The 16,268-nt window shown below is 40.3% G+C and overlaps 2 protein-coding genes across 3 annotated transcripts in view; one reads left to right on the forward strand and one right to left on the reverse strand.

The window, feature by feature from the left end:
* Window positions 1-273: 273 nt before the first annotated feature.
* Window positions 274-1,223, reverse strand: LOC128743647 (uncharacterized). The gene is made up of 3 exons (XM_053840264.1): window positions 1,093-1,223; window positions 596-1,038; window positions 274-533 (listed from the first exon to the last, which is right to left on the reverse strand). The coding sequence occupies exons 1-3, from the start codon at window positions 1,115-1,117 to the stop codon at window positions 333-335; spliced, it is 669 nt and encodes a 222-aa protein (XP_053696239.1). The 5' UTR covers window positions 1,118-1,223; the 3' UTR covers window positions 274-332.
* A 7,860-nt stretch (window positions 1,224-9,083) lies between these two features.
* LOC128741523 (uncharacterized) overlaps window positions 9,084-16,268 on the forward strand; it is a 97,367-nt gene continuing 90,182 nt past the window's right edge. Inside the window, exon 1 of one of the 2 annotated variants that reach the window (XM_053837399.1) lies at window positions 9,084-10,180. The gene's annotated coding sequence lies outside the window, so the exon portion shown is untranslated. The remainder of the gene's footprint in view (window positions 10,181-16,268) is intronic. The other variant, XM_053837398.1, reaches the window with a different exon arrangement.

Consider the following 16,268-nt stretch of genomic DNA (forward strand, 5'->3'; position numbering starts at 1 on the left):
AAACCACTTTTTTGTAGAACGTTGTTCGACTACAGTAATGTATATTGAGAATTTTTTTAAAAAAGAACTGCGATTTTAAAATAAACAAAGTGAATACGTTTTGAAACATTGAATGAAATTCAATCATTTTGGTTGGTTATCTAAAACCACAAAACCAATATAAAACAAAATTGAAAGCGTAAGCTCATGTTGTTGAATTTTTACATGAAATTAATTTTCAGGAGTTAATGTTAATGAATTTTTCAAATTTCAAACCTAAAAATCACACTCCTTTACTCAAGCCGACAGTTGGTAGAACATTTATTACAGCATTTAAACTACCTATACGTATTTCATTCGATTCCCATCTTTTGCTTAATGATAAACTGCGGCAGGCGTTTTCCCTTCCAGAAGCGGGGAATCGGAGTTTCGGTCGCCTGTCGCAGCTTTTCGGCAACGTACATTTCAGCGGAAAACTTCTCCGCTGCCTTTATTTGACCGATGAGTTCTGCCTGAAAAGCTTTCTCCTTTCGCAGCTCACGACGTTGTCGAACCTGTAATTTTTTTCAAAAAGTATTAACCAAAAGACACTTCAAATTTCAGATGAGAATGTTACCTTAGCCCACTCGAACTTCATCTTTTTGCGAAGTTTTCTTAGCTTATGCTTTCGCATTTTGCGACGTCGAATGACGATGAGACGAGCTGCCTGGATACCGCTGTCGTCCGTCGTTCGATTGTGACCGGTTGGGAGCTCTAGGCCTGAATTTGTAGTTAAAGGTTTTTCACCGATTTCCAAAATGCCAAATGGATTTGGATTTTCGATGATCCGCTTGCTGCGGGGCATGTCGATTATTTCCTTCCGTGGAAGCGCCGGGTTTACTATTGGGGAATATCCGATGTCGAGCGAAATTTCACGAGGTAGAAACATTAATTTTGGTTGCAGTGCCGTTGCAACTGCCGGTGGCGTTGCCACCTGCATTTTAGCTAATAAAGGATTGCATTCTGCGGGTTTGGCTTGCAGCGCAATGTTTGAAAACCTCCGTGTTAAATTTAAGATAGCTGAAAACGGAACGGTTTAGATTGACGGAAATTTAAATGATATCAATCATTTACCTCCAAAAGAACGTTGACATATCATGGTTTTTAGCTAGATATATCCTATTTATATCCGGAAAACGCTATTTCGACAAATCAATCATACTACCCGGTTACACAACAAAACAACGTTTAATTCTTTCTGCAGTAAGATTTTGCTGTCACCTCCTCATGTCATAACTCATTGGCCTTGCCAGCGTTGCTGATATTGTTCAGGGTTTTGCGTGAGAAAAAAAGAAAGGGAAGTATTTTTGCTTTTGTCAACACTCACGCGTTGACAGTTCGGCACGAGATTTCCTGTAAGTGCGAGCAGCCTACGAAATCTCTTTCAACGCTGGCAAGGCCAATAACAAAAAACAAAACAGGGACTTACGAGCAGAGCTGCCAAACATTTCCGGATAGTTAACGTTTAAAGTACATTGAGAATCAGCAGGTATGTGATAATTTCTTTAAAATGGTTTTACTGTTATTGTGCTAAATCTGGACTATTTATTTATTTTTGATCTCTCATACTACAGTGATTTTAGTTTGTCGCAGTTTTGTGCAGTCGCACTTTCAAACTGCGGAGTCCTGTTTAGTGGGAAGTGCGGTATCCACCTTTCCGCGCGCGTAATTTCGGTTAGTGGGTAAATACACACTTTTCAAAAACGTTTATACCGTGGACCCCCGTTCGTTTGACCATTTTTAATCTGAACACTTTTTAATTTGAACCCCGTTGGTTTGCACGACGTGCAAATTAAAAATGGTTCAAATGTCATTCTCAAAATGACATCATTTGTTTATGCAGACAATGCACATAAACACGATTTGTTTATACTGACCTAGCGAGTTTAATCGGTTTTACATTTCGTTTTCCTAACGATTAAGATAGAAATCCGATCAGAAAATGCAATATTCGCACTTGCAACTGCCAACTAAAACAAACCACCAAAACAATAACAAAGAGTAGGGCGGCCAGTTCACACAGGTTTCAGCATATTTCGGGTTACCAGTTGTTCAAATTAAAAAGTAACCCCGTTAGTTTGCATGAGGCATCGTTCAAACGAACGGGGGTCCACTGTATATGCTTTTGGCAACTTCGCTCACGTACGCTTCATACACAGACAAACAGACGAGACAATCGCGTTAATTTCATCGTCCTATCAAAAACTACTTATTTTTCAAAAAAGCATGTTTCGCAACATGACCACACCGCGGTGCGCGAGTGTTGCTTCGAGTTTTCAGTATAAAACCATACTATTGTTAAAAACCCTACAGCATAAAACCCTGCAAATGCAAGCTATTCCGCAAAATGCATAACAGAGGATGCTAGTGTGCCAGAAAAATGCGTAGGACGATGGTTTTTAAAGGATTTTCTTCTATGTGTCATGTCAGTTCGTCAGTGCTTCATAGTTCTACCACTGACGAACTGACGTGACACGGGCGTTTCATTTTTGACAGTAGAATCAATATATATAGAATGCCAGCGACGCTGCAGTGCTCGTGATAAACATCATACATTTGAAAATTATGTATTTACATTGTAAGCGCATATGTGTGAGTGCTCGATTCGAAACGGGAATCTGATTCTCAAACTGAAAAGGCAACCCAATAAAAAATCCTTCCTGCATTTCCGTAAATCACGTATATGATAAATCTCGACTCGACTGGGTCATTTCGTGGCATTTCGTCGGCAGGAAAATTTTCTATTGGGCAATTTGACAATGTTGTTCCCGTATCCAAGACACGAACCAGCAACATGTTTGCCACCAAAATATCCATGAACCACCAGCGACACTGGCATTCTATACCTATATATTGATTATACTTTTTTGACTCACAAGAACTTGCAAGCAAACGACCACTTGCTACAAGCGAGCGATCGCTTATGTCAAACAGCAGAACGATGTACAAAGGTACGGGAGACAGATTTGTGCAAAATTCAGTTTATTTCACCGGAATATGAATCCCAAGTAACAATTTCAGACTGATCAAACGCTTTTATAGCTGATTTCATTCAACCTGTGGCTGATCTATGGCTTAGGTTTAGAAATAAAAACCTTTTTTCAGCTCTTAAACATCTAAATCTGATGATTTTATCAAGCTTCAGGCTAATTAATAGCTGCTTTCGAGGCTGCAATGAAGCTTAATAGAAACTTTTTTGCGCTTTTAAATAGCCAATCTGCGCAATGCTGTCAATTCTATTTTTAGAACGAGAAATAGTTTTGTAATCTGCTTTTCCATTCGCTTAATAAACGCTTCATCAACTTTTATGCAGCCAACAAAATCTATTTTGAAATTAAAAAAAAATGGAACGCGACATTTTTATTCTGCCGTGAACGCGATATTTTTTAATTTTGAATAACTTTAATTCGTCTAAGTAAGCTAGCTAAAAATTAAAATGCATGTCTTTCTTCCGGAAATTGAACCCGCCATCTTTTGATTCCTAAGCACTCACCGTATAATCCGCCCCATTTGCATCTGCAGAACAGACAGTGAGAATATCTTTACACCTGAAGCCTAGCCCGCCTAGCGTGATGCAGTCGATAATGTCGATAACTGACAAACTTTTGCTGTCAGCCGAATTGCGAAATTCCATGATCTGACATGTGTGCTGTGAGCCGAAAGAAAAATTGGTAGACATTTGTAAAGCCACTTTAACACCCTTAAGCAGCCTTAAAGTAGTTTGAAAGCTGTGAGCCTAATGAAAGCTTCCACCCTACACTTTAAAACTTTTAGGCAGCCGTAAAAAGGTTTGATGTTGATGGCTGTTTAGAAACAGATTATTTAGCAGAACAATCCGCTATTGCTCTTGTTTGTCAGTTTTTGGGAGAGAACTGGTTTGAAACACTTAAAGTAGCTTAAACATCGCTTATTCAAACACCATTTAAGTGCTTACTTTATGCAGCTTTGATCGCCTTAAACCAACCCGTAAACAGTAATTGCTCTTGCAATTCAGCCTTATCCAACAGGCAACAACGTAACGAGCAGGTTAAACCTAAGTTCTTTAACTGCTCGTATAAGTCCGGGTACCTGGTTCTTTCTTGTAAAGACCAGGAAACTTCGGAGTGGTTAAAGGAAGTGGTTCCTGGCTTATCACTATGAGAAGGATCAAGACTCGTTGCTCTGGATGCAAAGAACATTCCGCGTCCAGAAATCTATCATGCTTTCTTCCCACAAAGCGCGTCATTCGATAACGAAAGAATCAGAAGACTCATAGAGAGTCAGAATGAGAATCTAGTTACTGATAAATGGCGAATTCTGCAGCGAACTAATCCGAATGGGAAACATGCGGATCCTGACAACCAGGGGATCCATGAAGCTAGTGGAACCAAACAGGAGGTTCCACAGAACGCTCAAATGGCTCCCAACAGTGATTCTGGTAAAGAGAAGACTCATCGAGGTGAGTCTCCCATGCCCATGGATTTTGACAGTATGGCGGTGCTAGGGCCGAGTAGAACCAAAATAGTGGTCCAGGAAACTCCTGTAAGATCCGTGGAAAAAGCGAAACCACTCGAAGCCAGCCCCCCCCCCCCCCCTCGATTTCACAAAAATGCAGAACAGCAGGGTTCTGCAGATAAACCTCCATCATGCGAAAGCTGCATCGGGCATACTTTTCAGGAGGTTTATCAAAGATGCTGTGGACCTGGCCTTGATTCAAGAGCCCTGGGTCTACAAAGAAAGAATACAAGGTATTCAAACAAGAACATGTAAGTTAAACTATGATGACAAGCATGACTCTCCGAGAGCTGCTGTCCTGGTTAATGCAAATATTAATTGTTTTCCCATTACAGAGTTCATTAAACGAGACATCGTCGCGATCAGAGCTGAGGTACCAACCGCCAGGGGAAAATCCGATATTATCATAGCATCGGCCTATTTTCCTGGTGATTGTCCTGAGGCTCCCACTCAAGAGGTTGCGGCGTTTGTAAAATACTGCAGAGAAGTCAACAAAGACTTTATCATCGGGTGTGATGCCAACGCTCATCACACTCTGTGGGGAAGTACTGACATCAACAATCGAGGTGAGTGCCTTTTAGAATTTCTCTCGTCAAACAATATCGATATTGCTAAAATAGGCAATGAACCAACATTCATAAATGCTATCAGGGAGGAAGTCTTGGACCTGACCCTGTGCAGTCCAGTAATTTCGGAGAAAATACAGAACTGGCACGTGTCGGACGAAGCATCGCTGTCTGATCACAGGCACATTATTTTCGAATGGGTGGGTGGCCTAGTGTCACAGGTCGCATAACGAAAGGAAAACCAACTGGGATCAGTATGCGCTTGAGCTCCAATCGAAAAACCTCACTACAAGAATTAGGTCGGTTCAACAACTTGAGTCAGCCTCAAAGGCCAAACGATAGTCTCTACTTATAACAGTAATTGTCCACTTAAAAGGGTTACTTCAACTAGGAATGTTCCCTAGTGGCATTAACAGAAGGCTCGAACGGCCTCGCAAAATGGCGCGAAAACTGTTCAATAGAGCAAAGATTACTTCGGACTGGACTCAATATAGGAGAGCTCTAACCGAATATAGCAAAGAACTAAGACGATCAAAAAGGAAATCTTGGGTACACAATTGTGAAAGCATTGAAAGTACTCCAATTGTGGCAAGACTTAACAAGACTCTTGCTAAGGATCATTCGAACGGACTCGGTACTCTCAAGAAAGATTGCGGTTCGTTCACAAAATCTCCGACTGAAGTACTAGACTTGATGATGGGGACTCACTTTGCGGGATCTTCCTCAGTTCATGCTGCTGCCAGCTTGGACTCTGATTGTGACACAGGATGTTCTCAAAAAAAACTCTTCGGGATCTGAGAGAACAAAAGAGATTGCAACCAGAATCGCAGGGATGGCTTTCACTAAGGCTAGGATGGAAAACGCAGTGAGATCCTTTCAACCTTATAAATCGGCAGGAGCAGATGGAATTTTCCCAGCGCAGATTCAAAATGGAGAATCAGCGCTAATTCCATCTCTAATCGAGATTTTTAAGGCAAGTCTGATTCTAAATCATATTCCGTCTACATGGAGACTGGTAAAAGTTGTATTTATACCAAAACCAGGAAAACGTGACAAATCACATCCAAAAGCCTTCAGACTAATTAGTTTATCATCAGTGTTGTTGAAAATTATGGAAAAGGTATTATATGAATACATTAAGTCTAAATACATGATTAGATATCCACTATCGAAACACCAGTTTGCTTACCAAGCTGGGAAATCTACAATTACAGCACTACACACGCTCGTGACAAAAATTGAAAAGTCTCTTTCATCGAAAGAAACAGCATTAGGCGCGTTTCTCAACATCGAAGGGGCCTTTGATAATACTTCTTATTTATCAATGGCAAATTCGATGAAGAAAAGACAGTTTGATAACTGTATAGTCGAATGGATCCACAGTATGCTCACACATAGGCAAATCACCTCGGAGCTAGGAGGGCTGTCAACAACGGTGACTGCAACCAAAGGTTGCCCACAAGGAGGGGTTCTTTCACCCCTTCTTTGGTCATTGGTAGTTGATGATCTTCTGAGAAGCTTAGAGGCAAAAGGGTTCGAAGTTGTGGGTTTTGCTGATGATTTAGTCGTCATGGTTCGTGGAAAATTCGACGACGTGATATCGGATAGAATGCAAAGGGCCTTGAACCTCACACTATCTTGGTGTAGTAAAGAAGGCCTGGGCATTAATCCTTCAAAAACAACAATTGTTCCTTTCACTAGGAAGAGGAAACTGAAGTTACAGTCTCTGCACCTTAGGGAAGAAGAAATTTAATGTAGCGTCTCAGTTAAATATCTGGGAATAATCCTAGACGCTAAATTATCTTGGAACGCACACTTAGATTCAATAATCAGCAAGGCAAACACTGCCCTATGGGTATGTTCAAAAATGGTGGGAAAAACATGGGGCCTCAAACCAAAAATGGTGTTGTGGGTCTACACCGCCATTGTGAGCCCTAGGATAGCTTATGCTTCATTAGTATGGTGGTCAAAAACTTCAGAAGCCACGGCTATCAAAAAGTTGAACAAACTTCAACGATTTGCATGCATGGCCATAACCGGAGCAATGGAAAGCACACCTTCGAAGGCTCTAGAAGCTATTCTCCACCTGCTACCTCTGAATCAACACGTTCAGTTAGAGGCTAAGAAAAGCGCCCTAACACTTAAACGATGGAAAACAATGCTCGACGGGGATAAAATCGGACACTTGAGTATCCTGAAACTTCTACCTGTCCATCTAATCCATTCTGCGGTATCCCGGACTGTGTGATGAAGAGTGGGCTGAAACAATGGGAGAGCCGAATGATTATGGCCAATTGGATGGCCGTACAGTCGCTCAAACAATCAAAGAAATTTATAATGCCTAGTATTAAGGTTACTCAGAAGCTGCTGAGTCTCAATAAGAGAGATCTTAGCACGTTTACCGGTATGGTGACAGGACATTGCCCGAGTAAATATGCAAGATGATATTTGTCGCCTGTGTAATACCGAGAGCGAAACCTCGGAACACTTACTTTGCAATTGTGGAGCACTAATAGGACGCAGACTGCAGTATCTCAAAAAGGCCCTACTAGAGCCTAGGGAGATCTGGTTTGCGTCGCCGACCAGGATTATAAGGTTTATAAACCAAGTCATCCCTGATTGGCACCTGTCTCGCTCCAGCTACCAGCCTACCACTTCCTCAATAAGTGATAGGTAAGCCTGAAGCGTACAGCAAAAGAAACAATGGGGCATACCACAATAGTTCAAAATAATGGACCCAGTGGTGAGAGTACCCAACAGAAGAGGAAGAGGAGGTGGTTGACGGGGTTTTATGAAATTATGGAAGAGCGAAATATATTTTGTAAATTCTTCTCACCACATTTTCAAAACAGATATGTGAGTGATGTAAAACGCTGCTACAGTAATATTACATCAAAAACGCTCGAAAATAGTATTTACACATAACTTAGCAACTATGCTTCGTAAACAACAAATGTTTATGATAGATTCAAGCTGTCAAAGTAGTTATCCATTCATGCTAATGTAGTCAATTTACTCGGAATCTGTACTGATAAATCATTGAATCGCACTTTTACCCCTCCTTACTCTATAGGCACCTATAGGTGGTAAGGTGAAGTTTGTATAATAACGTATTCAAAATTTAGCGAGAACACTAATTCCGGTTTAGCGTCGCTAGTTAGCAAATGAGCGAAATAGTGCCAAACCGTGCAAATCATCTTAAATATAATAGAGAAAAATATGCAAAAAATTAGAATGTGATTTTATTTCCACCAGATGTAGACGCATGGTAAACAGTACATCGCGAATGAAACGGTGGGTGTCTTTCATCTTTTTTTAATAAATGATGATGATGATGATGGTCCCACCTCATACCCCTACAACGGTTTGAGCGGGACGATTTATCTAATTTAGATATTTATGATATAACAATGTAGCCACGTGATAAAAACAAATAGCGAACTGGCTTCTAATACAGACATATCAAACTTTCAAGTGAATATCAAAATTTCAAAAAATGTCCAAGGCTAGTCCAAAACGTTTCCAACCCGAAAATTATCTGGACATGATTAGGAATCGAACCTAATATTTTGAGCCCCAGCTCATCTCTCTTCGCGATTTTTCCGGTGACCAGCCTTAACCACCACGTTTCTCGGCGAATTACTGTAATAAACCCGTTAATAACGGCAACTTTTAACCATCGGCAACACTGCAATTCTCGAATAAACAAATTTTCCACTCTCAGTATTCTACGTATTATCATCATACGGCCGCATGTGCGGCGACCGTGGATTATCATTCTCCAATTCGCTCTCCCTCTCTGTTGCAAGCAAATATTATATGTAGGTACCCAACCCACTACTCGCCGTGCGGAGTGACAACCAGCGCGCACCAACATCGTAATGGGTGGCGAGATGGGACGGAACTACTCCATTATAGAGGAAAATCTTTGGGAATGTGAACGCAGTTCGTGTCAGAATTTCGTTCCATGCACATCGTCGTTTTCGCATAGTCAAGGCGTCTCGTAGGCGGTTGCTATAGTGTAGTGCGTAGCCAGCTCGTAGCAACTCCTAGAGTTCTCTGTTGAAAATCGCCGAAACGCGCGCGGTTTCGGATAGTTCGCTGTTTTCCGATGGTCTCGGGTTATAGATTTCTGTTATCGGTTCAATAAACTGAAATATGATGTGTTGGTAAATATTGAACATCGCGTGGGGTGATGCTGACTTGTGCGGTCTAAGCACAGAAAAAAAAGTCGAGTGTGAATAAAAGTCATGCGAGGAATGCAGGCAACGCGAAAAACAGATAATTTACAACCGTCGAAATAATGTGTTGATTTTATATAGAACTCGCTATGCCATGAGGATTTCCGCAACTAAGTTTTACCGATGAGGTTTTGTTTTATTTCGGTAATTTTTACCATTTTAAATAGTTTTTCTACTGGTAAGTGAAAAGATTATCGGAGCAAATAAAGCTGTACATAAGTTAAAATGTAAAGCTCCAACTATCCCCAGAGGCAAGTGATCTTGCAAAAAGCCAAGCATAGAATCGGTGCGACAAAGTGGTACCAGCTTAAAACAAAGCGAAAAATTTGATGCAATACAGTTTTCTTCCTGTTTCGTTTACTGCTTGCCGTTTTTCCTCAACTTGTGGACAATAATCACACGGTGTATGTGTTAGTGCTGGTGAAAATCGTAAAAGGAACCCCACTTCTGACAAGGAGCCGCTTAGTCCAGCTACGTCTATTACGAACATCGCGATTTTACAAGTGTGTACAACGACGAGGAGCTTTTCGCTTGGAGTAGTATTAGTACACTAAGGATATACACAGCTGTTGGCTTGGCAGTGCTTGTGTGACCAATTTTCCACGTTAGTGTGTTGGTAGAAGAGGTAATTGTAGTTCAGTGAAACATACTCTAAATACATGACTCCTAATGGAAAATAAAAAGGAACACACACTGTGTGTTTTGTAAATCGCATCGAACGAAAACTGCTAGGATATCAACAAAACGTAAACCAAGTCGCCTCGACGGAAGCTGACAGTCTAGTTGCGCCCAGTTCCGACCACCCAATCGTTACCACCCAAAATCGTTGCGACTGATAGACGTCTCATCAGTAACAGGTAGGTAGGTAAAACAACGACTGTCAACACTGAATGGCCAGAGGTTTTCTTGCTGGCATTGCTGTTCAACAATCTACAACCTTACATTGTGTGACCATATTTATGTTCATACACACAGGGGCGCCCGTTTGTGTTCCCCGCTGGTTTCGTGTTTATTGATTTTGTATTATGCCATTTTTTTCTGCTTCGCACTACTTAACACCGAGTATATTGTTTTTCTCGCAGTTTTTTCTACTACTCATATCGGTACGAACTATTCACTATTTGGTAGGATGACTTAAATATTAAACTAAGCTGGATTTTATTTACGATTTTTCTGATATATTCTACTCTCGTATCAGCTGTTGCCTTTTGTGCCTTATTTTGTTGGAAAATAAATAATTCGACCTTCCGGGGATCCGTTTGGTTTAGCATCGTAGCAACTACCCGTAATGTCCACAAATTCACTAACGATATACACGCTCCGTCTTCCTTTGACTCATCAACTAATGCATATATCCAATTTGCTTGCGAGCCGAGACCGACCATCAATACTATAATGATAGCCAGGCAGGAACGGTAGCGAGCGGTGGCTGCTCGAGAGGACAAGTAGATGATGTCAACTTCAAGGAAAAAACTTCATGCAAGGATGGCCGCTGCTAATTAGGCTAGAGCCGAGCGGTAACACGCTAGATAGCAATAATAATCGGTGGTCGTTTGCTGTTTCATATGTAAATTTTCATTTTGCAGAAAGTCTACAATGCAGATTATCTGCCACGTAAATTGTTTGATTAAGATAGGCGGTACATTCAGTTCTATTAAATAATTGGGCACATTGTTTCACAGAAGTAGAGCTCAGTCGAAACTATTTGCTCTATAACAAAATTTGTATTTGTCTGACAAGTTAAATTCTAGTAATACTTACCGTACCTACATAGAAAGAGTTTAACTTTCTGATAAATGTAGACCTGACGAAGAACGAAGCGAATAGAATCCCCGGGGACAGTTCTGTTGAATATACCTGGAAATCATTTTATCGTAAAGGTGAACAGGAGACAAACAAAACTTGGGCGCAGGGGATAGATTAATTTTTATTCGTCGAACTGCATGCATTCCGCAACCGTCTCTTTAATTTCTTTAATTCATTTGATTCATTGGATTCTAGCAAAATAGCCCCAAAATTTTTTCAAACATTTTTACTCGTTCTACGTTTCTGAACATTTGGTAGAAGAAAGGCTGTGTTGCACCAAATACAGAAAACTTCTATTTCTTGCTCAAACATTCTACGTTTTCCTTTGTAAATTATTTCTAAAAAGTACTTCATAACCTAGCCGTATATTAACCTAAATTTCTATGTTTGTTATTTAATATCGTATAAAATAAAAGTCGTTCACCAATAAAGTAAACAAAAGAAGTCCTAAACTTGAGGGATTCTGGATGTCACTTTTATAGGACAGCATCAAGTCCTTTCCTCCATTTAATCTTACTCATAAGTCACAATTTGCTGACGATTCGTCAGGTAAGATTTCATCCGGGAGCACCGGGAAAGCTGGTTCAATTCCCTCTTGTAGTAGTTTAAATAGTGGCATAAGTTTACCAACACTGTCGAATGCTACACTGCTTGCGGTATAGAGTATAATAGTTTCTTCTGTCTACTGCATGCAGTGAATAGTTAACGAACTCAATTATTAGTTGAAAGGCCCTTGAAAAACAAAGCACTTGTTGCGTGTTAGTTATTTTGTTTCTGACTCGGTTAAACAGTAAGTTTTCGATTCTAAGTAATAATATTAAATGCGCAATTAAGTTCCCGTTGTTTGTCAACAAATGGTTCCTGCAGTAAGTACTGGCCATTTTCAACATATTCATAACATCATGAGCTAAGCTTAGACATATGGTAAACAAATCGTTTTGGTACATTGGTGTTTTTGTGTTGTGGCGTCGTATGTGTTTAGCTTTATGAAAACATTATATTTTATGCTAAATTATCGCCATTTGCGGTTAGTGTAGATTTTCTTCTTTCTTTCGAAGAAAACGGGTTTTGAGGCACATCAAGAGCTTCAAAATGTTTACAAAGATGCCGGTCCAGGTGAAACAACGTGTCGTGATTGGTTAAATCGTTTCAAAGAGGGTGAATCCGATATTAACAGCGACCAAATACACTCCATAAAGATCCATACCAACGGGAGAAGAACTTAGAGTTCTAGAATTAGGAGTTATCGCTCAAACCATTAGATCATAGATGGCCAGATGCTTCCTAACATCCGTCTTTAATGATGAAATTGCCTCTGATAGTATTGTTGAAATTGCTGCTGCACGTGTTACGGCCGATTTGGTAGATGGTGATAGCAGCCGCCAAAAACCAAAGGGTAGTTTTGAGTCGTTGTATAGCAAAAAGCAAAGCCTTGGGTTTAATACCGTCTTTGGACATTACCCTTCTTTATCGACAGACTTCGCAGCCGGCTGTTAGGGTACAGGAAAATTACGGGGTCAATGCAACATATGACGATAGTCTTGTCCAGTGAAACAGTGCAATAATTTTGCGAAAATAGATGTTAATCTGCCAGGGATTATTTCCATAACACTGATATTAACCGCACACTTATTACTTTAGAAAATGTTGTTTACCGGCATCGCGGTAAAACAAATTGCTCTTTTTTGCAGTTTCTTGGTAAAACCTTCCTGAAGCACAAAGATTCGGTATTTCTACTGAGCTCGGAGTTTTGCAGTTAAACAGATTTGTTTTAGCAAAAATTTTGCGGTATCTCGGTAAAAACGTTTCGTTTCCGTAACCTAACCGCATCAGGAACTGTGGGGCCAAACGTGTAAGATGACTCAACCGTAACTAGCGTTACAAATCATATGAAAAACTGAAAAACTGGCAACACTGTCAAAAAACTGTTATATATATATATATATATATATATATATATATATATATATATATATATATATATATATATATATATTGTATACATGCCTTTACAATAGCGCAAAGTATGATTGCAATGCATAGAGACTCACTGCTTCATTCTACTCTTTGATTTACATGAGAAATTTAGATTTACCTGCTTCAATACGCTGTATGACAGAATCAGCACGGAACTCCTTGACATAACGAGTGATCCTTATGTAAAAAAAAATCTGGGGAACAAGATGGGGTTGGAATTTTGGAGATCAAATTGTAATCATTGAGAGAAAAATATAAATTTAGTTTTGAAATCGAAATTGAAGAATATTTGACAGCACTGCAGAAAAAAAACAATATTTTTTCGGTTTTCGTAGGAAATGTTCTTTGAAAATGTAAGCATATTTGTTTCAAACAAACCCAATATTTCCGGAGATACAAGTAAAAGAAATAAGAGAGTTTGACAAAAATGGGACCTTTCCTTTAATAAAAAGATGCTTTCATTATAAAAAAAAAAGTTGTAAAAAGCTTCTACCAACACTGGCGTGCTAAGAGGCGCGGCATGAGCATTAGAAATCGTTTTACAGCTTAGCTAATCCGGTATATTTGTAATCAGTCAAGTTATTACGGCAGAAAACATATATTACCAAAAAACAGCGATTTCAGCTTCTAAACTAGTTTTCTAAGCCTGGGACACCACTTCTGGGCACGCCAGTGTCTACCAACAAAACCAAATAAATTTGTTCCGATAAGTTGATTAGAGAAAAATTAGAAAAGCTACTCATAAGCAGCTCATGACACATAAATGGAACATCACCAATCATATTAAATTACGTGTTATTTTACAATATAAAATATCGCAGTGTGTGTTGCATACATGTGGGCTTATTTATTACACTCTTACGATCCGGAAAATATAAATGTCTGTTCAGAATTCAGAAAACTGCGGATATATTCTGTTGGCCAGTGTTTGCGAAGATGTTTAATCTTTGTACTAGTTCTTTGAGTTCTTATATTGCATAATATAGCTCTACGCTGTTGTACATAAAAAAGTATGACTCTGAAACTGAAAAAAAAATAGTTTTTATGGTCGTGTTGGATTTTATTTAACTGAATAAAAACATTATCTCCACCTGATTATCTGATTCTATAGGCGGGCAATATGGCTCTTTAGTGTGAGTGGCTCTGAACCGTCTATTGACTGCCGCAAATCGATTCATATGGTCGGTGTTAAGTCAGACAGAACCGAGTGGCAAAATTCTGACTTCGAGAAAAATGCATTCGAAGTTTGCTGCATTCGAAATCATCTTCTAACTCTGGCTGTTTGCAACATTTATGTAGTCTGATTAGAGTAAAATCACTGACGAACTGACATGACACATAGAAGAAAATTCTTCAAAAACCATCGTCCTGCACATTTTGCTTGCACACTAGCGCTCTCTGTTATGCATGTTGCGGAGTAGCTTGCATTTGCAGGGTTTTGTACTGTAGGTTTTTTTACATTTGCAGGGTTTTATACTGTAGGTTTTTTACATTTGTATGTTATTAAACTGGAAACTCGAAGCAACACTCGAGCGCAGCGGTGCTTTTTTGAAAAATAAGTGGTTTTTGAATGGACGATGGAATTAACGTGAGTGTCTCGTCTGTTTGTCTGTGGTAAAATGTTGCTAGAAAATTCTTGATCGTTTGCTATCATTAACTCATTTTTTAAAATTTTGTGACTTGGTCCGGTCCGTTTAATACCGACCATATGACATCGCGACAAGCAAGCGAGTTGAGCAGACGAGTCGAGCAGTCAAATCAGGCAATCGAGTCAAGCAGTCGGATCGAGCAGTCGAGTCGAACAGTCAAGTCGAGCAGTCAAATCGAGCAGTTAAATCAAGCTGTTCAGTCATGCAGTCCGGTCGAGCAGTCGAGTCGAGCAGTTAAATCGAGTGGTCGAGTGGAGCAGTCAAGTCGAGCAGTTCAATCAAGCAGTCCAGTCGAGCAGTTAAGTCGAGTAGTCCGGTCAAGCAGTTGGATCGAGTAGTCTAGTCGAGCACTTGAGTCGAATGGTTTAGTCAAACAGTCGGGTCAAGCGGGTAAGTCGAACAGTTGAGTCGAGCAGTTCATTCGAGCAGTCGAGTCGAGCAGTTGAGTCGAGTAGTCCAATCGAACAGTTGAGTCGAGTAGTTCCAATTGAGCAGCTCAGTCAAGCAGTCGAGCCGAGTAGTCCAGTCGAGCAGTTAGGTCCAGTAGTCCAGTCAAGCAGTTGAATCGAGTAGTCTAGTCGAGTAGTTGAGTCGAGCACTCGAATCGAACAGCTTAGTCAAGCAGTCGGGTCAAGCGGTTCAATCGAGCAAATACGTCGAACAGTTGAATCAAGCAGTTCAGTCGAGTAGTCCAGTCGAGCAGTTGAATCGAGCAGTTAAATCGAGCTGTCGAATCAAACAGTTAAGTCAAGTAGTTCAGTCGAGCAGTCGGGTTGAGTGGCTGAGTTGAGCAGTCTAGTCGAGCTGTTGAATCGAGTAATGGGGTTGAGCAGTTGAGTCGAGCAGCCAATTCGAATAGTCCAATCGAGTAGTTGAGTCAAGCAGTTCATTCGATCAGTCGAGTCGACCAGTTGAGTCGAGTAGTCCAGTCGAGCAGTGGAATCAAGCAGTTGAATCGAGCAGTTCAGTCGAGCGTCAAGTCGAATAGTTAAGTCGAGCAGATGAATCATGTTGTCCAGTCAAGCAGTCCAGTCGAGCAGTCGAGTCGAACAGTCCAGTCGAGCAGTTCAATCGTGCAGTTAAGTCGAGCAGTCGGGTCGAGTAGCAAGTCAAGCGAGCAGTTCAGCTAAGCAGTCGAGCAATTAAATCGAGCAATCTAACCGACCAGTCCAGTCGAGCAGTCTAGTCAACCAGTTGAGCAATCGAGCAGTCCAGCAGTCGACCAGTGAGGTGACTGAGAATACAACCCATTGCTACGAAAGCATGACGTCCTGTCAGGGACCTGTTTATAGTTACCGATAAGCCTCTTATGACGTCCTGTCAGAGACCTAATTTTCGGTACAGACATAAGCCTCTTATATAAATAGATAGTTCGATTTGGCTTGCTGTAAAAATGTATTTTTAAAAACGGTTTTGGCTATTTAATTACATGCATTTCAGTTTACTTCGACTGTAAGATTCATTTTCTCGTTCGATGTTCATCATATTTTTGAGCATAATTTAAGCTATCCTTAAAA

The sequence above is a fragment of the Sabethes cyaneus genome, chromosome 3 (assembly GCF_943734655.1).
Source record: "Sabethes cyaneus chromosome 3, idSabCyanKW18_F2, whole genome shotgun sequence".
NCBI classification, from domain to species: domain Eukaryota; kingdom Metazoa; phylum Arthropoda; class Insecta; order Diptera; family Culicidae; genus Sabethes; species Sabethes cyaneus.